This window comes from Wolffia australiana, chromosome 5, assembly GCF_029677425.1.
Source record: "Wolffia australiana isolate 7733 chromosome 5, ASM2967742v1".
Lineage (NCBI taxonomy): Eukaryota > Viridiplantae > Streptophyta > Magnoliopsida > Alismatales > Araceae > Wolffia > Wolffia australiana.
In genome coordinates, this window is record NC_135839.1 from 2954582 (window position 1) to 2977251 (window position 22670).

A 22670-nucleotide genomic window follows, 5' to 3' on the forward strand; every position below is an offset into this window, starting at 1 on the left:
TCCCTCACCTAATTCTCTCACCCCATTTCCCTCTCCCTTTCTTCCAAGTTATCTATCCTTCCCTCTCACGCTTTCCATCTCCCGATTCTCTTTCTCTCTCTTCCCCTCTCTACATCTCCATAACCCAATTCTTTTTTGTTGTTTTACTAATCAATCTGATATCAGGGATAAAGACCATCAATTAGGGCTCATGATTAATGAAATATTTTTTTATAATTTTTAGGAGCAGAGACATAGTAAGGGCCAAATTGTCAGGGCGCGTGTACTGAATAACTGTATTTTAATTTAATATCTACTTTTTATGACCTAATATATTTTAAAATATTTAAGTATAATTAAATAGCTCCCAATCAATGAGAAAAGGATTTTCCTATTTCACCTAGTTTATTCAAACTTTATAAAATAAATTTAGTAATTTTAATGGAATTTTATAGCAGAAATTATGAATTGATGAATTCAAAATAGGGTTAAATATGTCATTGTTTCTTTTGATTTTAATCAATAAAATTTATAAACTGATACTCACGTAATATTTCTAGATACTGAATGAGTATGGATTATCCACAAGCAACATATTGTAGGGATTTGATGATTAGAAAAGTTGAACAAGGATACATATAGGTTAGGAGATGGTGCTGTGATGAAAATGGTACAATGAGATAATAATAATTACCAAGTGATAATTATGAGGCGACAAATAATAAGAGGGAACATGAAAATAGGTCAAGTGAGAGTAAGGGAGAGCGAAAATGGAGGAAGATATGTTCAGATGTGATAACATGATGAGATGATGGATAGGTGAAAAAGGTGGCAAAGTGGGTGAGTTATGTTTTATGGTTATGTGAATATGGGATAGAGATTTGGGATGATAAATGGCATGATAGGATGTAGAGATGATGTCAGCATGATATGCAAAGATGATATAATTTGGATATATCAAAATGGATTTGTTAGAGATGAATCAATGTATGACAATATACTAACCTTATATCCCTATGTTCGGTAAGTATCAAGGCAATTTATTAATGCCGGAATGCATCTCATCTTCTCTTATAACATTCTCCAAACACTAAGGGCACCAAGAAAACCATGATGGATGATCAGAAACTTCACTTTCTTTCAATCAGCTTCTCCAGGAGGCAGCAAGTACACAATTAGTTTTACATAGATCAGGGCTCATTTTATAGATCTTTGGATGGATCGAGAAGAGAAAGATTAAGCTGACCTCAAAATTTCAGCTCTATCCACCTTCTGGATCATCATATATGAAGCACTGAAGTTGGATGACTCTTGGACATTGATTAATCCAACAATTTTTCTATCCTTCTGCTCACCGCTTCCGTCACGTTGCATATTGGGTCATTCCCTTAATTTTATGAAGATTATTAAATGATTTTCTCTAACCTCATCCTACACGGAAAAAAGACAAAAAGTTATTATTTATTCCCTGTATAAGGGGCAACACATTCTCGCCCTTGATGCCAGTTGGCACTCCATGTTGTGTAATGTCCCTTAGACACACGTGCACAACATGTTTATATGGATTGGCCCTTGTGCACCACGTGATTGACGCCACAAATGTTTGCCAGTCAGAGAAAAAAACCAAATTTATGATAATTTTTTAAGAAATATCATCATTCAAAATTTCACTTGTTGTGAAAGATCTGGTCTTTCTATTAGGCCATGTCATCACCTCACATTAAAAAATGCAATTCTGTTAGTCATGGCATATTTTCAGTGTTTTCAATTTGCCATGGCATAATGACATATTTTGAATGATTGGCCGACACCAATCATTACAGAAATAGATGAGTGGTCACCATTTGACTAACCATGTGGCAACATGTGGCAACATGTGGCATATTGAAAGACTAACCCCAAGAAACCTTAATGAATACATATTGAATAAAATATAAATTTATAAAATATAAATCTAGATATTTTCTTACTTAAAGAATTACATCTTCATGAATGTAATGTCAAAAAGTCAAGAGAAAGCATATTCTGACTCAAAAAATTATTTGCTTCCGAAATATGACGTCATAAAATTCTAAAAAATAGCTAAAATTTTATAAAATTCTAAAAATCATTCTAATTTTTTTGTTGTATCATTTTAGGCTTGATAACACACAAATATACTCAATTTGGTGCAAATAAATATGTAGTTATTATCATATTAACCTAATAAAAATAGGTGTTATCACTAATGAATTCTAATGAAATACTTTAGTCACGGCTTTAGTAGTGTCAGATGATGATTTTATGGTGGTGACATGAATAGAGTGGGCAGATGAGTTTAACAGTCTCGTACTATAACAGAGATGGATGCAGCTGCATACCAGTAATAGAGTGGGACGAGTGATTTAGATTTTACTGTCGCTGATGGCCATAAAGATGGAGAAAAGTGTCAAAGATTGTGGTGGCATAAATGATGGTAATAACATAGGCTATCAATCATGATAACAAAGGAATAAGACGAAGACAAAAGCCAAAAAATACAAAGATCATACTAACTTCATCATCATGTGCCCATAAGACCAAGTGGTGTTTTTTAGTCATGTCGTAGTGAGATAATTTCTTCTTCAATCCGTTGTCCTCAAAACATGATAGATGACCCAAATGAGATTTTAAACGGGCAAAACACTTCTCTTATATTTTTGAGACAGTGAACCGATAGAGGAGGTGCATATAGAACTACCTTCTAAATGTTGGCTTAATAATTCTTATTTGATTTTTAGATATTTATTTGAAGTTATCTTGTCAAAATGGTACAAAATTTTAGGAACATCAGAAAATATTAATAATATTAAATAAACCACATTAATATTTTCTGACAACTAAAAATAATTTATTTAATCTCATAAAATTTCATAAAAATAAAAAATGTGAAAAATCATTGTTTTATTTTCAAATATATTAAATTATTTTTTAACCATAAAATTATTTTAATTATGAATTTAATGTCATAAATTTTCATAAAATACCGTAAATGGGAAAAAATATAAAATAAATCTAAAATATAATAAACCCTAAACCTAAATAAATATATTTTCTGACGTATAATTAAATATATTCACTTATGAATTTAAGGTCATAAGATAAATATATTTTTTGAATTATAAAAAATAATTAGATAATGTAAATAAATATATTTTCTTGTATTAGAAAAAATAGTTTAATCATTAATTTAATGTTAGAAAATGCCATAAAATACTAAAAATGGGAAAAATCAGTGTGCCATTAAAAATATAATAAATAATTATAAGCATAGACTTATGACCATTTCGATCAAAGTAAACACACTAAATATATGAAATTACTGTCAAGAATATCATGTTACTTGTGATTAGCAGTTGTAGGTTACAATGAAGGGATGCCAAACACATATTTCATTGAATCATTAACAAAGCTTGCACTGATTGACCCTAAAATCTTAGTAGATAACGAAATGTTATGAATATATGTTGCCTTCAAGCCAATCACACATTTCATACCCTGTTTTGGGTTCATTAATACGATGTATTCATTATAGTGCACTCATTAATACAATGGGAAAAAGTCCATGAATACATGACCGTACTTAGTGAATTATGATGAGATCATTATATCCATAATACTAGTCTTTAAGCATGTGTCCAAGTATTTCTGGTCTAATGATATTTGAGAAGGCCATCAAAGTATATGGATATATAATAACATTATCTAGCCTGACTCATATTTGAATGAAGCTCATATTTGCTCGATTTAATGATATTTTTACTGAATTTTATGACATTAATTTCATAAATTTTCTATAAAATTTCATAAAAAAATATTTTAATGTTTTAAAATTTTTTCAGGGGATTACTATATTTTAGAATGGAGCTCTGATTTTTTTTGTTTTTATGATATATTATGGAGTTATTAAGCAATTTTATATAGAAAATAACTTTATGAAACATAAATATATATTTATACTATTATTTAAATACTTTTAGGGGTTCATTATATTTTTAGAATGAGATTTATGTAATTTTATTACACCAAATTCACAAATAAAATGCATATTTTATAGTAATTTTTTGCTTTCTCTGGTCTTCCTAGAATTTAATGTCATTCTGTCAATTCACCACAAGGATGTTGGAGGGAGAAAATAGAGTGGCTTATATTGCTAAATTTTCAAACGAAGATATCTAAGAATATGTAAAGAGTTTATGAGCGGAAATTTTGAGGGCAATTCCTTCTTTAATCTTATATCCATCCATCATCTCATACTTCCAAAGGCCCTCCCATCCTTGTAAAATAGGGATCCATGATTTTGTTCCCAATCACGATTAGCAAAATAATATGCTCTTTCAAATCTCACTTGAGTCGATTCTTGAATTTTGAGAGTGAAGGATTGAAGGAGTGACCCTTAAAAGAGAGAGTGTCACTCGTTCCATTGGGCACAAGTCATGTGATAACAAGAATTGTGTGGTCTTTTACTTTTTGACTCATCTCTTTATCATTTTTCTAATGTTATCGTCATCGATAGCCTAGGTTTTCACCATCACGCATGCCGTCTCCAATTCTGCCACTCAGTAGTACATATTTTCCTCCATTTGTGCTTCAATATGCGACGCTCAAACTCATCTGCTTTCTCCATTAACACAGCCACCATCAAACCATCACCCATTGCTACCGAATTGCCGTCTAAGATATTTATTTATAATTAATTAGTAGTTTCTATTATAAAATTCATCAAATTTCTTAAACTTAAAAAAAGAACTTCAAATAAAATTATGATAAGTTAGGAAAATAATTTTCTCATCAACTTATAATTATTTTGAATTAATGTGTACTATTTATTTTACTAAATTAAATTTAGTTAAGTTATTTAAAAAATTAAAATTAAAATTCACACTGCAACATTCCTCCCGCAGCAAAAGTTACAGTGTTTTCAGTCTACTACCAACTTCGAGGAGCGTCCCCGCCCAAAAATTATGGTGGAAGGTTTTCTTCAATGTTAAATATTATTTCTTGCCTGCAAATTCTACAAAATTTCTGAAAGAAAATCGCATTTGATTATTTAACCTTATCTAAAACAAAATAAACATATAATTTATTTATTTAAATAGTATTGACTATTTTTTATTTATTTCATTAATTTTCCTCTTTAGAAAATAGTTATGAATCTAGAAAAATATAAAATATTATAAAAGAATTATTTTAAAATATATTTGATATGCAATTTACTCTCTCACTACATGCTCCTTTTGGATTCAACCCTTACTTACCTTGTTTTAAGTAAGAAAAAAATTATATATTTTTCGCACAAATGAGAGCCTTAAAACGACTTATTTAACCCAGATTCTGGTTTATTATACCTCTTCTTCGACATGTAGAAGTGTCTCTCTGGCATAATTATTTCATGGCTCAATATAATATACAAGGTTAAAATAATCATAATGGTCTACATGTCTGAATACTGATCAACCTAATTGTTTAATTTATGAATCAAAAACTTTAAATGAATGACAAATGTAGACCCCAACAATAGTGTTATGACAAGGATGACAAGCTTCAAGATTAAGTGGACTGTGCCCATAACACAACCTTTTTATCAGATCCTGATTAGGGTGAATAGTTGCTGATGCCTCTTCTTTGACATATACAAGTCTCTCTGGCAGAATTGTTCATGGCCCATTCTAATATACAACGGCTAGAATAATAGTAATGATCTACATATTTGAATACTGATCAACCAACTTCTCTAATTTATAAATCAAAAACTTTGAATTGATGACAAATGAACATCCCAACAATAGTCTTATGACAAGGATAACAAGGTTCAAGATAAAGTGGACTGTGCCCATAAGACAACCTTTTATCAGATCCTGGTAAGGGTGGATAGTTGCTGACGCCTTTTGTTAGACATATACAAGTCTCTTGTTAGAAATGAATGGTCTACATGTCTGAATACAGATCAACCAATTTCTCTAATATAAAAATCAAAAACTTTTAATGGACAACAAATGTCCATCCCAAAAATAGTTTTATGACAAGGATGACAAGATTCAATGTCAAGTTGCACTGTGCCCAGAAGACAACCTTTTTATCAGATGTTGAATGTTACCGGCAAAGCTAGACATGCCCAAATCTTTCATATAGAGAACTCAACAGTGAAATAAGTATCCCGAAACGTCTCTTCAGGATTTAATATTTCATATGGAGAAAACCCAACTGCGCTCCCCTCCCATATCCCATCTTTCTGATGTGTTTAATGCGACGCAAAAGATAACGATGACGGAGGATAGGATTATAAATGACAGGCCAATGATTTGTCTTCCGACATGACTTGGCTGCGAGGTAGAGAGAGAAGGGCCTGTTGCCGGCGATCTCCCCGCAGCCTAGTCCGCAATCCAAGCCGAGGACAGCTAGTCAAGCGGTAGTAAAGACGCCCGCTTGAATTCTATCCTCGCATTAACTCTTTCTCTTTAGTTGAATTTTCTCTTCTCCAGTTTTCCTCTTCCTTGCCGTTCTCCAACGCGTTTTACGGTGCGTAGAGACTGGAGTTTGGTCGATGGAAAGAGCTGAAACCGTGCTCGAGCTCTCCATCGCTATGCCGGGAAGAAGCTTGCCGTCTGGGTCGAGTGAGCTATCTCAACCTCTCTCCATCTCTATCTCTAAGGCAGCTGGTTCTCTCTCTCTCTCTCTCTCTCTCTCTCTCTCTCTCTCTCTCTCTCTCTCTCTCTCTCTCTCTCTCTCTCTCTCTCTCTCTCTCTCTCTCTCTCTCTCTCTCTCTCTCTCTCTCTCTCTCTCTCTCTCTCTCTCTCTCTCTCTTCCTCTCTCTCTCTCTCTCTCTCCCTCTCTCTCTCTCTCTCTCTCTTCCTCTCTCTCTCTCTCTCTCTCTCTCTCTCTCTCTCTCTCTCTCTCTCTCTCTCTCTCTCTCTCTCTCTCTCTCTCTCTCTCTCTCTCTCTCTCTCTCTCTCTCTCTCTCTCTCTCTCTCTCTCTCTCTCTCTCTCTCTCTCTCTCTCTCTCTCTCTCTCTCCCTCTCTCTCTCTCTCTCTCTCTCTCTCTCTCTCTCTCTCTCTCTTCCTCTCTCTCCCTCTCTCTCTCTCTCTCTCTCTCTCTCTCTCTCTCTCTCTCTCTCTCTCTCTCTCTCTCTCTCTCTCTCTCTCTCTCTCTCTCTCTCTCTCTCTCTCTCTTTTCCTCTCTCTCCCTCTCTCTCTCTCTCTCTTCCTCTCTCGCTCTCTCGCTGGGTCGGGTTGAGTGTGAGCTTCTTCCACTTTCTCTCTCTTCTCCATCTGGGTCGAGTGTGAGCTTCGTCCAGTTTCTCTCTCTTCTCTATCTGGGTCGAGTGTTAGCTTCTTCCACTTTCTCTCTCTTCTCCATCTGGGTCGAGTGTGAGCTTCTTCCACTTTCTCTCTCTTCTCCATCTGGGTCGAGTGTGAGCTTCGTCCACTTTCTCTCTCTTCTCCATCTGGGTCGAGTGTGAGCTTCGTTCAGTTTCTCTCTCTTCTCCATCTGGGTCGAGTGTGAGCTTCGTCCAGTTTCTCTCTCTTCTCTATCTGGGTTGAGTGTGAGCTTCTTCCACTTTCTCTCTCTTCTCCATCTGGGTCGAGTGTGAGCTTCTTCCACTTTCTCTCTCTTCTCCGTCTGTGTCGAGTGTGAGCTTCTTCCACTTTATCTCTCTTCTCCGTCTGGGTCGAGTGTGAGCTTCTTCCACTTTCTCTCTCTTCTCCATCTGGGTCGACTGTAAGCTTCGTCCAGTTTCTCTCTCTTCTCTATATCTGGGTCGAGTGTTAGCTTCTTCTACTTTCTCTCTCTTCTCTATCTGGGTCGAGTGTGAGCTTCTTCCATCTCTCTCTTCTCCATCTGGGTCGACTGTGAGCTTCTTCCACTCTCTCTTCTCCATCTGGATCGACTGTGAGCTTGTTCCTTTATCTCTCTCTCTCTCTATCCAAGTCAATCTCACTTAATCTCTGACTTTAAGGCCGCTGGTTCTCTCTCTCTCTCTCTCCCCTTCTTGACTGACTTTGTTTGTTCCTCTTGTGAGCTTGTTCCTCTCATTCTCTCTTCATCTGGGTTGACTGAGCTAGTTCTTCTCTCTCTCTCTGTATCCGATTCAATCTCTCTCAATCTCAATCTCTAGGGTCGCTGGTTCTCTCTCTTCTCTTCTGGGTTGAGTTAGTTTGTTCCTCTCTCTCTCTACATCTGGGTCGCCTGCCATTGCTCTTCTCTCTCTCTATCCAAGTCAACCTCTCTCAATCTCTATCTGTAAGGCCGCTGGTTCTTTCTCTCTCTCTCTCTCTCTGTATCCAAGTCAACACCTCTCAATCTCTATCTGTAAGGCCGCGGGTTCTCTCTCTCTCCACTTCTGGATTGAGTTAGTTTGTTCCTCTCTCTTTCTCTCCATATGGTTTGAGCGAGTTTGTTCTCACTTTCTCTCCACCAAACCGCTGCTTAAAGGCGAGAGAGAGAGAGAGAGAGAGAGAGAGAGAGAGAGAGAGAGATACTCACTCAACTCCGCACTCTTTCCGTCTGGGTCGAGTGAGCTTGTTGAGTTTATTCTTCTCTCTCTCTCTCCATCTGGGTCGAGTTTATTCTTATCCCTCTCTCTCTCTCCGTATCTTCATCTCGGTTAAGTTTATTATTCTCTCTCTCTCTCTCGCCATCGGGGTTGAGTTTATTATTCTCTCTCTCTTCATCTGGGTTGAGTTTATTCTTGTCTCTCTCTCTCTCCATCCGGGTTGAGTTTATTCTTCTCTCTCTCTCTCCATCTGGATCGAGTTTATTCTTATCCCTCTCTCTCTCTCTCCGTATCTTCATCTCGGTTAAGTTTATTATTCTCTCTCTCTCTCTCCATCGGGGTTGAGTTTATTCTTGTCTCTCTCTCTCTCTCTCCATCCGGGTTGAGTTTATTCTTATCTCTCTCTCTCGATCTCTTCATCTGGTTTGAGTTTATTCTTATCTGTCTCTCTCTCTCTCTCCATGTGGGAGTACTGAGACTGTGCCTCTGTCTCTATCTCTCTCCACGTGAGCGTACTGAGACTTCCTCTTTCTTCCTCTCTCTCTCCGTCTAGATTGAGAGTTCGTTCTTCTGGGTTCAGTGACTTTGTTCCTCTCTCTCTCTCTGCTTCTCTCTCTCTTTCAATTAGCGGTTCGGTATCGCAGGTTATGGGGCAAGGAAGGAGCTCGACATCAACCAGCCTGCCTCCGGCGCAGAAGACGATGACGATGACGACTTCAACGGCAGCCATCGCCCCAAGAAGCTTCGGCTGACCAAAGAACAATCCCTCCTCCTCGAAGACAGCTTCCGCCAGAACCATACTCTCAACCCGGTACTTAATCTCTTTCTCTCTCTCTCTTCTTCTTCGTCTTCTTCTCTCTTTCTCTTTTTCTTCTTCCTCTTCTCTCTCTCTCTTCCTTCTTCCTCTTCTTCTTCTCCGTCTCTCTCTTCTTCTTCTTCTCTCTCTCTTCCTTCTTCTTCTTCTTCTTCTTCTTCTCTCTCTCTCTCTCTCTCTCTCTCTCTCTTCCTTCTTCTTCTTCTTCTTCTTCTTCTTCTTCTTCTTCTCTCTCTCTCTCTCTCTCTCTTCTTCTTCTTCTTCTTCTTCTTCTTCTTCTTCTCTCTCTCTCTCTCTCTCTTTCTTCTTCTTCTTCTTCTTCTTCTTCTTCTTCTTCTCTCTCTCTCTCTCTCTTTCTTCTTCTTCTTCTTCTTCTCCTCTCTCTCTCTCTCTCCCTTCTTCTTCTCTCTCTTTCTTCCTTCTTCTTCTTCTTCTTCTCCTCTCTCTCTCTCTCTCTTCCTTCTTCTTCTCTCTCTTTCTTCCTTCTTCGTCTTCTTCTTCTTCTTCTTCTTCTTCTTCTTCTTCTTCTCTCCTCTCTCTCTCTCTCTTCCTTCTTCTTCTCTCTCTTTCTTCCTTCTTCGTCTTCTTCTTCTTCTTCTTCTTCTTCTCTCCTCTCTCTCTCTCTCTTCCTTCTTCTTCTCTCTCTTTCTTCCTTCTTCTTCTTCTTCTTCTTCTTCTTCTCTCTCTCTCTCTCTCTCTCATCCTTCTTCTTCTTCTTCTTGTTCTATATCTCTCTCTCTTCCTTCTTCTTCCTTCTTCTTCTTCTTCTACATCTCTCTTTCTTCCTTCTTCTTCTTCTTCTTCTCTCTCTCTTTTCTCTCTAACAGAGTTTTCAGACTCTTAAATTAGAGTTTTGCCTTCACGCAGAAACAGAAGGAGATGCTTGCCTTGGACCTTGGTCTCAAGCCTCGGCAGGTGGAGGTCTGGTTCCAGAATCGCCGCGCCAGGTGAATGAAGAAAGACTGCCTGTCTTCTTTGTTTATTTTATTATTTGTTACGTTTCATTGATTTTTTGCTTCTAGATTCATCACGTTATTTATTGGTTATTACTTTGATTGAATTACATTACAGAAGAAGCACACAAAGAGTTAGATCGAGACTGATACCTCTTACTGTCTTCTTTGTTTATTTTATTCCTTGTTAGGTTTCATTGTTCATGTGCATGGATATTTATCGCGTCATATATTATTTATTACTTTGATAGAACTATCTTAAAGAAGAAGCACACAAGAATTTAGATGGAAACTGATACCTCTTACTGTCTTTTTTGTTTATTTATTCTTTGTTACGTTTCATTGTTTCTTTGCATGTAGATCCATCACGTCATTTATTATCTATTACCTTGATAGAATTATCTTCTGAATCTTATCAGTAGAGGCTGATGCTTCTTACTGTCTTCTTTGTTTATTCATTCTTTGTTAGGTCTCTTTGCTTTTAGATCCATCACGTTATTTACTATTTATTACTTTGATAAAATTATCTTCAACAAGAAGCACACAAGAACTTAGATAGATGTGGAGTGGATATTTTGTGGAAGTTCACAGTAGATATTGATACACCACGTTATTTGTTATTTATTAATTTGATAGAATTATCTTAAATTGGAAGCGCTGCAGAATCCATCAAGTTAGATACATGGGGAGTGGATCTTCTAGCCCTTCACAGTATAGACTGATACCTCTTACTGTCAGGTCGAGGGCCTACAACCCTTTAAATAGGCTCCACATGGGGATTATCAAATTACAAAACTACCCATCACATTGTTTGTAACTGACCCGGTTTATATATAACCATCATCAGTTATCCATCCTAACCTCGGAACGGGAAACATAACATAAGCCTTTATGCTTTCCATCCTGTCTCATCATCCTTCCACATCCTTCTATTCGTCCTTTTTAGGGGGCATGAAGTCATTCTTCTTTGCCTGTAATTGATTTATTATTTCTTTATTTTTCATATTATTGCTTAAGGCTCAAATGACAGACATGGGATGAAACTGCAGACTCTGTGATGGATGACTCACTCGATGAAAGGAACAAATAAGAGCTTTCTTCTGGTGCCGGTGTTACTCTAAGTTTATAACTATCTACCATCTACCATCCATTATGCCTAGTCCCTCGGACAGACATGAGATAAAACCACGGACTCTGTGATGGTTGACTGACTGACATTTTGTTATGTTCCGTCCTGCCCTGTTCATTATTTCTGTCATCTGCCATCCGCCATCTGTCCCCAATGCTTACTTTTGCTGCAGGACAAAGCTCAAGCAGACTGAGATGGAGTGTGAGTACTTGCGAAGATGCTTCGGCTCGCTATCGGAGGAGAACTTGCGACTTCAGCGTGAGGTAGAGCAGCTGCGAGCTCTGCGTGTCGCGCCCCCCACTGTCATCTCGCCGCAGACAAAGAAGCCCATGCTGGCATCAGCCCTAACCATGTGTCCTCGCTGTGAGCGTGTCTCCTCCAGCAGAGGCGGCACTGCCCGTTGACTGTCAATCATATGGTGGAGGTTGTGTATAGCTGTATAGTTTGACTTTGACCCTTGACTCTTCCCTCTGACTAAATTCTGAAAGTCTAGCCTTGGGTTCTCCACAGTCCACAAGATCCTCACTCTAGGCTAGTGAATGGATGATGAACTTAAAGGATGTGGTACAAGATGAAAAGCATCTTGAAACATTGGTACAAAAATCAAAACCTAGGTTTTATACTCCTATGTATGGATGAAGCAAACCCTAATTGTCGTCCAACCCTGCGTCATCCGTCCACAAACCCTAATTTCCTGATTAGGTCAAAAAGTGGAGGGGGAGTAGGGGAACTTCTCTACTTTGATTTTGACAGACTAGTCAAGCTGACCAACCAGAGACCGAACAAGAGAGGACCCGAACTTGACTGAACTTTAGGTCTTTGCTAAAGACTGGGATCAGACTGGGACCATCAAACCCCATTTCTATGTATGGATGAAGTAAAGCCTAATTCCTGTCCAGTATTGCATCATCTGTGTATGAAGTAAACCCTGCGTCATCTGTCCAAAACCCTAATTATCTAGTTAGGTCAAAAAATGGAGGAGAGAAAGGAAAGGGAATGTGGCCAACATGACTTTATATTACTGAACAAGAGCAAACTAGAGTTGGATTGAACTTCTGTTGAGGTTTAGGTCTTTGCTAAAAACCGGTACCAGACTGGACTGTCAATCCCTATTACTACACAAGAGAACCCTGATTACCGCCCAACCCTACATCATCCATCCAAAACCCTAATTTCCGTCCAACCCTGCGTCATCTGTCCAAAACCCTAATTCCCATCCAACCCAAGGTCATCCATCCAAAACTCTAATTCTCATCCAAACCTGCATCATCTGTCCAAAACTCTAATTAGGGAAGGTCGTACGGTGTGGTCTAAAACTCTGCACACTCGGTGCAAAATTTTTTGGTCTCACCAAACCCCGATGTCCAGTGCGAATTTGTGCAGAAATTTGCATCACACATCCCATACATTCTCACAAATGAGAGAGGAAGAGAGAGAAGACCTATTTCCCGTCCGACATCCGTTCAAAACCCTATTTCCTGTCCAACCCTATGTCATTTGTCCAAAACCCTATTTCCCGTCCAACATCTGTCCAAAACCCTAATTCCGGTCCAACCCTGCGTCATTTGTCCAAAACCCTATTTCCTGTCTAACAACAGCCCAAAACCCTGATTCCGGTCCAACCCTGCGTCAATCCCGTCCAAGCGCCTAATTCCCATCCAACATCCATCCAAAACCCTAATTCCTGTCCAACATTTGTCTAAAATCTTAATTCCTGTCAACCATCCATCAAAACCCTAATTCCGGTCCAACATCCGTCCAAAATCCTAATTCCGATCCAACATCCATCCAAAACCCTAATCCTGGTCCACCATCCGTCCAAAATCTTAATTCCTGTCCACCATCCATCAAAACCCTAATTCAAGTCCAACATCCGTCCAAAACCCTAATTCCGGTCCAACATCCGTCCAAAACCCTAATTCCATTCCAACATCCGTCCAAAATCTTAATTCCTGTCCACCGCCCATGAAAACCCTAAATCCCATCCGATATTCATCCAGAACACTTATTCCAGTCCAACATCCTTCCAAAACCCTAATTCCAGTCCAACATCCGTCCAAAACCGTAGTTTCGATCCAACATCCGTCCAAAACCCTAATTCCCGTCCTACTCTGCGTCATCCGTCCAAAGCCCTAATTCCCGTCCAACCCTTCGTCATCTGTCCACAGCCCTAATTCTTGTCCAATCGTGCGTAATCTCTCTAAAACCCTAATTCCCTAATTAGGTCAAAAAGACAGGAGGAAGAAGAAGAAGAAGACAGCAAGGAAGGGGGAAGACGAAGACGAGAGAGAGAGAGAGATGAAGGAAGAGGAGCTTCTCCGATGTCAGATCAGTGAGTGGTACCCCCAATTCTCTCGCCACTCCATCCAAAACCCTAATCCCCATCCAACATCTGCCCAAAACCCTAATTCCGGTCAAACATCCTTCCAAACCCCTAATTCCAGTCCAACATCCGTCCAAAACCCTAATTCCGGTCCTACATCCGTCCAAAACCCTAATTCCGGTCCAACATCCGTCCAAAACCCTAATTCCGGTCCAACATCCGTCCAAAACCCTAATTCCGGTCCAACGTCCGTCCAAAACCCTAATTCCGGTCCAACATCCGTCCAAAACCCTAATTCCGGTCCAACGTCCGTCCAAACCCTAATTCCAGTCCTACATCCATCCAAAACCCTAATTCCGGTCCAACGTCCGTCCAAACCCTAATTCCAGTCCTACATCCATCCAAAACCCTAATTCCTGTCCGACTCTGCGTCATCCGTCCAAAGCCCTAATTCCCGTCCAACCCTTCGTCATCCGTCCAAAGCCCTGATCCACGTCCAACCCTTCGTCATCCGTCCAAAGCCCTAATTCTTGTCCAACCGTGCGTCATCCGTCCAAAACCCTAATTCCCTAATTAGGTCAAAATGACAGGAGGAGGAAGAAGAAGAAGACAGCAAGGAAGGGGGGAAGAAGAAGAAGACAAGCCAAAGAGAGAGAGAGATGAAGGAAGAGGAGCTTCTCCGATGTCAGATCAGCGAGTGGTACCCCAAATTCTCTCGCCATTCCATCAAAACCCTAATCCTCCCCATCCCCGACTCCTTCCTCCGCTACCTGCTCGACGACGACGGCCCCTTCCTCCTCCCCGCCTCGCCCGGCGGCGGCGACCCTCTTCCCCGCCACCCCAACTCCGCCGACCCCTTCTTCTCCGACGCCGAGCTCGACGGCCATGGCGGCGACGCCATCGCCGACCCTCCCAGCTTCCCCGATCTCGAAATCGCCGTCCAGAGATCGATTCTAGCTCTGGGCGGCTCAGTTTTCCCCAAACTCAACTGGAGCTCCCCCAAAGACGCCGCCTTCATGGCCCCATCCGGCTCTCTCCGCTGCTCCGCCTTCTCCGACATCGCCCTCCTCCTCAAATCCTCCGATTGCATCTCCCACGACCTCTGCCACGCCCTCGATTCCTGCTCCGATTCGTCCCCCTCTTCGATCCGATTCCATCTCGCTCTCCGGAAATGGCGCGGCGATCTGCGCCCGGAGATGGAGTTCCGGTGCTTTGTTCTTCGCCGGAGATTGGTGGGTATTTGCCAGCGCGAGGTCACCACCTTCTATCCCGCGCTCAAGGAGAAGAAATCGGAGATCGAGGGGGTGATCCGCGTATTCTTCGATGGAGTTGTGAAGGGGGATTTCGCGTCGGAGGATTATACTTTTGATGTGTTCATCGCCGGTGATGGGAGGGTGAAGATCTTGGATTTCAATCCATGGGGAGGATACACTTTGCCGTTGATGTTCGATTGGGATGAACTGCAGAGGATGGCGGATGGTGGGTTTGAATTCAAGATTGTTGAAGATCGGTGCGGAGTTCGGCCCGGATTGAAGACGATTGTTCCTTTTGATTATCTTGATACGGCGCCGGGAAGCGGGTGGGACGTGTTCTTGAGGAAGGTTGATGATGAACGACAACGGCAGTCGATTTCTTCTGAGGATTCAGAGTAAATTCTTGGTTTTTTTGATCTGGTTTCTTTGTTTTTTGGGCTGTTCTTCTCTGCTGCTTTCAAGGTTTTTTTTACCTCTGTTAGAATTTCGCTCTGCCAGCCATTCGCTTTTCCTAACCCCACTGCCCAAATTGTGCTCTGATGATGGTGACAGCATCGTCTTCGGCTGTCGTCATTCGTCATCCATTAGCATCATATTAACCATTGATTGTCATCGTCATCATCGACGATGGTTTTGCCTGAGTCTTTGACACTTGCCAGTGGCCAATAGCCCTGCTTTTTGCTTGCCAATCTTACTGGCTACCTTCCATTCCTAAATTCACTGGCTTAATTGTCTCACGAGGATGATGATAGTATCAGCTTCGGCTGTTGGCGACCGTCTGTCATCATCGTTGTCGTCTTCGTCGTCCATTGGCATCATACTAACCATTGATTGTCATCGTCGTTGTCGAGAATGGTTCTGCCCAAGTCTCTGAGACTTGCCAGTGGCCAATAGCCCTGCTTTTTACATGGTCTTTGGCTGTTTGTGACTCTTCATCATCATCGTTGTCGTCGGTCATCGTCCATCAGCCTCATACTAACAAGTGACTCTCAGTCTTAATTTGATCATGCTCTGTGAATGGTAGCTTTTTGCCATGACATCTTTAAATTGAATCAACAAAAAGGGGGATATTGTTATCGAAAGACTATCCTTTTTTTCGCAAAAAAACATTTTTTTTTCTATGGCTATCTTCTGGGAATCATGGCTTTTCTTACAGCTGCGTTGTAGTGGGATTTGATTAAACATAATTGTATTGTGATACTACCCTCACTGGACTTGGATGCAATTTTGATGATGAAATGCACCCTTCTTTACTTTGGTGAAATAAGGTGAATGCGTATGGTTAAAGGAGAGGTGGAACGGGGGAGGTAAGGACGAGCCAACTCAAAATGCGACGAAGTAGAGACGATCACGAGGGCGAGCATTGTAGAAGAAGAGAGACAGAGACAAGGAACTTCCAAATGTGTAAGCCGTTCAGCATGCCCTCATGAATGGGGCTGCTCTATTTGGAGGGAACGAACACTAAAGGGAACAGGACAAAGGGGAAAAGACATGTTTTCACTTGAGCAGGGTTGGGGATAGTATCATTTTGTCACTGGTCATGAGCTGGGAATCATAATTTTGTAATTGACAAGTTTGAATGGAATTAAGGAAACAGGGGGAATTTAATTTCTCAAAATGTGATCCAGTGGGGTTTATTGCCTCTTGTGGTACAACTTGGATTTGGAATCAAGAAAAATGGGGATTAGTTTATCCTTAGATAATTCATTAATGCACGAAATATCTGTCGCTGTAAGTTATTTTGCAATAATTTTAACTGGAGTTAATAAAAACGAGTTAATTCTTTTATCTTGAAAATCCGTTGATACATGAAATTACATTTTCTTCAATATTCGTCTGAAACTTTGAAGTGGACTAAAGAATGACAAGGGAATTTTTAAAAATCATCTGTCAGCATCGTATCGCCACACAATTTTGTTCTCCTTTGATTCACAGCAGGTGCCTGGTCCACATTAGGCAATTTCAGCCCTAATGTTTACATCTTTTGAGAAATTTAGTTAATTACAATCTGGGAAAAATTTATAACTTGGAATCCTCAATGACATTATTCTTCAGTGGATTTCATTTGTATAATTTTGCTTAAAAAACTCACATAGTATGCATTAATCATTCTCAGTCTTCTGAGCTTACTATTTCAAAGATCTTTCTTTTATGTCAGTAAATCTACGAACTGGAAATTGGGTTTCCATAATATTTAAATCTTGTAATACCATTATATAAATCTCTAACTTCTTGGTTAACGTTCCACTCATGGATGCTCCATGTTTGGCATACTAATTTTAATTTAAACTTCCTTCTTTTCAAATAAAATAAAAAAAATAAAAAAGGAAATTACAAATACAAATTAGGGATATTATTATCTTGTCTCTGTTTATCTCCTCTAGAATAAAAAGATACATGTATATCTTTGAGAGGGAGAGCGAGAAATACAGAGACAGAGCGATAGAGACAAACAAAGAGAGATAAAGAGAGACAGAGACAGAGAGAGATAGAGAAACCGAGAGAGAAACAGACAGAAAGAGAGACCGGCTGAGAGAGAGAGACAGAGAGAGAAACAGACGGACATTGAGACACAAATAGAGAGACAGACAGACACGCAAAGAGACATATAGAGAAACAGTCAGAAATGACAGATAGAGAGAGACATAGAGAGATATAGAGAGAGAAAGATATATAATGAGACTGATAGAGAGAAAGATAGATAGAGAGACAGAGGAGAGAGAGATAGATATAGATAGAGGTAGAACAAACGTGTACAGCATACAGAGAGAGAGAGAGCAGACAGAGACAGAGGGAGAGAGACAGAGAGAGAGAGACAAAAAGAGAGACAGAGAGAGGGAGAGGAAGATGGAGAGACAGGAGAGAGAGACAATGAAAGAGAGAGAGGGAGAGGATGATGGAGAGACAGGAGAGAGACAAAAAGAGAGAGAGGGAGAGGATGATGGAGAAACAGGAGAGAGACAAAAAGAGAGAGAGGGAGAGGATGATGGAGAGACAGAGAGAAAGACAAAAAGAGAGAGAGAGGAAGAGGAAGATGGAGAGACAGAGACACACAGAGAGAGCGGGAGAGACAGAGGGAGAGGGAGAGAGAGAGAGGGAGAGACAGAGGGAGAGGGAGAGAGAGACATAGAGGGAGAGAGAGAGCGAGACACATAAAGAGAGAGAGGGAGAGAGAGACACATAAAGAGAGAGAGGGAGAGAGAGACACATACAGAGAGAGGGAGAGAGAGAGAGACACATAAAGAGAGAGACAGAGAGAGAGACACATAGAGAGAGAGGAAGGGAGAGAGAGACACATAAAGAGAGAGACAGAGAGAGAGACACGTACAGAGAGAGAGGGAGAGAGAGACACATAAAGAGAGAGACAGAGAGAGAGAGAGGGAGAGAGAGACACATAAAGAGAGAGACAGAGAGAGAGACAAAAAGAGAGAGAGAGGGAGAGGAAGATGGAGAGACAGAGACGCAGAGAGAGAGAGGGAGAGGGAGAGGGAGAGAGAGAGACGCAGAGAGAGAGAGGGAGAGGAAGATGGAGAGAGAGAGAGACAAAAAGAGAGAGAGAGAGAGAGAGAGAGAGAGAGAGAGAGACAAAAAGAGAGAGAGAGGGAGAGGAAGATGGAGAGACAGAGACACAGAGAGAGAGAGGGAGAGAGAGACAGAGAGAGAGACAAAAGAGAGAGAGAGAGAGAGGAAGATGGAGAGAGAGACAAAAAGAGAGAGAGAGGGAGAGGAAGATGGAGAGACAGAGACACAGAGAGAGAGAGGGGGAGAGAGAGGGAGAGACAGAGAGAGAGAAGCATAGAGAGAGAGGGGGAGAGAGAGAGAGAGACACACAGGACACACAGAGAGAGAGAGAGAGAGGAGAGGGAGAGGGAGAGAGAGAGAGAGAGAGAGAGAGAGAGAGAGAGAGAGAGAGAGAGAGAGAGAGAGAGAGAGAGAGAGAGAGAGAGAGAGAGGGAGAGGGAGAGGGAGAGAGAGAGGGAGAGAGAGAGAGAGAGAGAGAGAGAGAGAGAGAGAGAGAGAGAGAGAGAGAGAGAGAGAGAGAGAGAGAGAGAGAGAGAGAGAGAGAGAGAGAGAGAGAGAGAGAGAGAGAGAGAGAGAGAGAGAGAGAGAGAGAGAGAGAGAGAGAGAGAGAGAGAGAGAGAGAGAGAGAGAGAGAGAGAGAGAGAGACAGAGAGAAAAAGCGAGAGAGAGAGGGAGAGAGGGAGAGAGAGAGAGAGAGGGAGAGAGAGAGAGAGACAAAGAGAAAAAGCGAGAGAGAGAGAGAGAGAGCGAGAGAATGCTAGGTGGCGGTCAACGACGGCGGGTGGCGGGCTCCTTCTGGGCATTGAAGTAGACGGTGGCGACGGGGAGGCCGAGGTCGAAGTGGGCCGCAAAGTCACGCGTGCAGAAGTTGGAGCGCGGGACGGGCGGCGGGACCGGCGGAAACGGACCCTTCTGCCGGAACAAGGCGAACACGTACCGGTGAATTCCCACCGGCGGCTTCGGCCCCATGTACTCCAACAGCTCCCTCCCTGCCGACAGTATAGTGGACAAGAACACCATTATGATGATGATTATGATATTGGCATTATGATGACTACGATGATGACGAACAAGATATGGCATTATGATGATTACGATGATGACGAACAAGATAGGGCATTATGATGATTACGATGATGAAGAACAAGATATAGCGTTATGATGACTACGATGATGACGAACAAGATCTGGCTTTATGATGATTACGATGAAGACGAACAAGATATGGCATTATGATGATTACGATGATGACAAACAAGATATAGCATTATGATGATTAGGATGATGAAGAACACGATATGACATTATGATGATTATGATGATGAGGAACAAGACATGACATAATGATGATTATGATGATGAAGAAAAAGATATGGCATTATGATGATGAAGAACACGATATGACATTATGATGATTACGATGATGACAAACAAGATATGGCATTATGATGATTAGGATGATGAAAAACAAGATATGGCATTATGATGATTGTGATGAAGAAGAACAAGATATGGCATTATGATGATTACGATGATGACAAACAAGATATGGCCTTATGATGATTAGGATGATGAAGAACAAGATATGGCATTATGATGATTACGACGATGAAGAACAAGATATGGCGTTATGATGATTACGATGATGACAAACAAGATGTGGCATTATGATGATTAGGATGATGAACAAGATATGGCATTATGATGGTTACGATGATGAAGAACAAGATATGGCGTTATGATGATTACGATGAAGACGAACAAGATATGGCATTATGATGATTACGATGAAGAAGAACAAGATATGGCCTTATGATGATTACGATGAAGAAGAACAAGATATGGCATTATGATGATTACGATGAAGAAGAACAAGATATGGCATTATGATGATTACGATGATGACAAACAAGATATGGCCTTATGATGATTAGGATGATGAAGAACAAGATATGGCGCTATGATGATTACGATGATGAAGCACACGATATGGCATTATGATGATTATGATGAAAAATAACAAGATATCATATTGATGGTAATGTTGAATAAGATATGAGAAAACGATGATCGCGATGATGAATAAGACATCATATTTGATGACGACGATGATGAAAAAGAAGAGGATAATGATGAAGAAGATGCCGACGAAGATGACGATGTGTAGTAAAAAGAAGATAGTGATGATGATGATTAGTAAGAAGAAGATAGTGATGATGATGATTAGTAAGAAGAAGATAGTGATGATGATGATTAGTAAGAAGAAGATAGTGATGATGATGATTAGTAAGAAGAAGATAGTGATGAAGATGATTAGTAAGGAGAAGTGATGATGATGATGATGATGATGACGACGACGACGATGATGATGATGATGAAGACAAAGGAATAGAAGAATAAGAAGAAGATGATGATATGATGATGAATATGATATGATAATGATGGCGGTAATAAATAGGATATAATAAAGATGATGGATAAGAAAAATTATTGATAATGATGAGTAATAAGAGGATAATGATGAAGAAGATGAAGATGAAGAAGAAGAAGAAGAAGAAGAAGAAGAAGATGATGATGATGATGATTGATGAATAGTAAGAAGATAATGATGAAAAATAAGAAGAGGAGGACGACGACGACGATGATGAATAGTAAGAAGCTAATGATGAAAAATAGGAAGATGAGGAAGAAAAAGAAATGATGATGATAACTATGGAGAAGAAGAAAATAACGATGATCCTCATGATGGTGTCGGTGGAGGTGACCAAATAAAATAAGAAAAAGAAGAAGACTAAGTAGCACAAAATGAAGAACAACAATAACAAAAAAGAATCGGAAACCGACAAACAAGAAGATACCTTGCAACGGGTCAGTTCCTCCGGGCATATCCACCACAATCCTGCACAAACCCAACAAATCTCGATGAAGAAGAACCCAGCAACAACATCAAATCAAATAAAAAAAAAATATAAAAAAAACTTCGAATTCGAATTTACCAATGAACCCACTCTCTCATGGTCGGATCACTTGGGCTCGGCGCGTCCGGATCCGTCATCACCTGCTCAAAAGAATCAAGAACAGAAGAAAATATATCAGATTTATAATCACCGGAAGAAGGCGAGAGAGATCAAAGTCTAACCAGCGTGTAGAGATCGTGGGTGTGGCCGGAGATGTTAACTGTGGGAGGCTCGGCAGCGATCGACGGCTTAACGTCGCAGCCGTTGTTGACGTGCTTCGAGCCGTAGTTTACAGACATGGCGACGGTGGGCATGAACATGTCTACCACGTCGCCGATCACTCTGCCGACGACAAGCGGGTCGACGTGGGTCGCCATGGCCAAAGCAAATGAAGCGAATTCGGGTTGGTTCTCGGCGAAGAAAACGAAGAGAAGAAGAAGAAGAAGACGAAGCCAAGAAGAAGAAGAAGGAGGAGGGTATTTGGAGGACGCGTGGAGGGGTTTGTAGAAAGGGGGGTGGACACGCCCTACGCCATGGTTTGCCACGTGTTGCTCTGGCCTAGGTTGCATGGGCTTCGGCCATTGGATCTCTTTATTAGCTCTGTTTCTCTCTCTAGCTCTATTTACCTTCTAGATCTTTATCCCCAAGGCCGCGGGTTCTCTCTCTATCGAATTCAACATCTCTCTCTCTGTCTCTCTCTCTCTTCTCTCTCATTTACATTCTCTCTCCGAAGCAACCTCTCTCAGTCTCTATCTTATCCAAGTCAATCTCTCTATCAGTGAGTCACTATCAGTGAGACCGCTGGTTCCCTTGCTCTCTCTCTCTCTCTCTCTCTTTCTCCCCCCATTTCTCTCGCTATATCTTTCTTTCCTTCTCCCTTTCTCTCGTTCTTTCTCTCTCTCTTTCTTTCTTTCTTTCTCTCTAGCTCTCTCTCTTTCTCTATCTCTTCTTTCTCTATATATCTCTTTTTCTCTCACTTTCTCTCTCTCTCTCTCTCTATCTCTTTTTCTCTCGCTCTCTCTACACCTCTTTCTTTCTCTCTCTCTGTATCTCTTTTTCTATCGCTTTCTCTCTCTCTCTCTCTCTCTATGTATCTCTTTTTCTCCCACTTTCTCTCTCTATATGGTCTCTTTTTCTCCCACTTTCTCTCTCTATATGGTCTCTTTTTCTCCCACTTTCTCTCTCTATATATCTCTTTTTCTCTCACAGTCTCTCTATATATCTCTT

At 40.6% G+C, this 22670-nt stretch overlaps 3 protein-coding genes across 7 annotated transcripts; 2 read left to right on the forward strand and 1 right to left on the reverse strand.

Moving 5' to 3' along the window:
• Window positions 1-6285: 6285 nt before the first annotated feature.
• On the forward strand, window positions 6286-11891 carry LOC144703097 (homeobox-leucine zipper protein HOX3-like). 4 transcript variants are annotated; one of them, XM_078575185.1, is made up of 5 exons: window positions 6286-6406; window positions 6525-6611; window positions 9137-9303; window positions 10174-10253; window positions 11561-11891. In XM_078575185.1, the coding sequence occupies exons 2-5, from the start codon at window positions 6542-6544 to the stop codon at window positions 11790-11792; spliced, it is 549 nt and encodes a 182-aa protein (XP_078431311.1). In that variant the 5' UTR covers window positions 6286-6406; window positions 6525-6541; the 3' UTR covers window positions 11793-11891. The 4 variants fall into 4 exon arrangements, with proteins under 4 accessions (XP_078431311.1, XP_078431310.1, XP_078431309.1 ...); XM_078575184.1 differs by having other exon boundaries at window positions 6297-6406; window positions 6480-6611; XM_078575183.1 differs by having other exon boundaries at window positions 6319-6611.
• Window positions 11892-12031: 140 nt separating this feature from the next.
• Window positions 12032-16667, forward strand: EDA35 (temperature sensing protein-like protein). Its single transcript, XM_078575181.1, has 2 exons — window positions 12032-15359; window positions 16233-16667. Exons 1-2 carry the CDS (start codon window positions 14371-14373, stop codon window positions 16234-16236), a joined length of 993 nt encoding a protein of 330 aa, XP_078431307.1. The 5' UTR covers window positions 12032-14370; the 3' UTR covers window positions 16237-16667.
• A 2167-nt stretch (window positions 16668-18834) lies between these two features.
• Window positions 18835-21949, reverse strand: E12A11 (PEBP (phosphatidylethanolamine-binding protein) family protein). 2 transcript variants are annotated; one of them, XM_078575876.1, is made up of 4 exons: window positions 21626-21949; window positions 21495-21544; window positions 21345-21385; window positions 18835-19475 (listed from the first exon to the last, which is right to left on the reverse strand). In XM_078575876.1, exons 1-4 carry the CDS (start codon window positions 21818-21820, stop codon window positions 19255-19257), a joined length of 507 nt encoding a protein of 168 aa, XP_078432002.1. In that variant the 5' UTR covers window positions 21821-21949; the 3' UTR covers window positions 18835-19254. The 2 variants fall into 2 exon arrangements, with proteins under 2 accessions (XP_078432002.1, XP_078432001.1); XM_078575875.1 differs by having other exon boundaries at window positions 18841-19475; window positions 21483-21544; window positions 21626-21918.
• Window positions 21950-22670: the final 721 nt, after the last annotated feature.

Bases quoted from the DNA above. Each gene is read 5' to 3' on its own strand.
- E12A11 (XM_078575875.1), bottom strand. From the start codon at position 21,820: ATGGCGACCCACGTCGACCCGCTTGTCGTCGGCAGAGTGATCGGCGAC. The intron at 21,545-21,625 runs GTTAGACTTTGA...TCTTTTGAGCAG, and splicing joins CCCACGATCTCTACACGCTG to GTGATGACGGATCCGGACGC. The intron at 21,386-21,482 runs GTAAATTCGAAT...GGGTTTGTGCAG, and splicing joins ATGAGAGAGTGGGTTCATTG to GATTGTGGTGGATATGCCCG.
- EDA35 (XM_078575181.1), top strand. From the start codon at position 14,371: ATGAAGGAAGAGGAGCTTCTCCGATGTCAGATCAGCGAGTGGTACCCC.
- LOC144703097 (XM_078575185.1), top strand. From the start codon at position 6,542: ATGGAAAGAGCTGAAACCGTGCTCGAGCTCTCCATCGCTATGCCGGGA. The intron at 6,612-9,136 runs GTGAGCTATCTC...TCGGTATCGCAG, and splicing joins AAGCTTGCCGTCTGGGTCGA to GTTATGGGGCAAGGAAGGAG. The intron at 9,304-10,173 runs GTACTTAATCTC...GCCTTCACGCAG, and splicing joins AGAACCATACTCTCAACCCG to AAACAGAAGGAGATGCTTGC.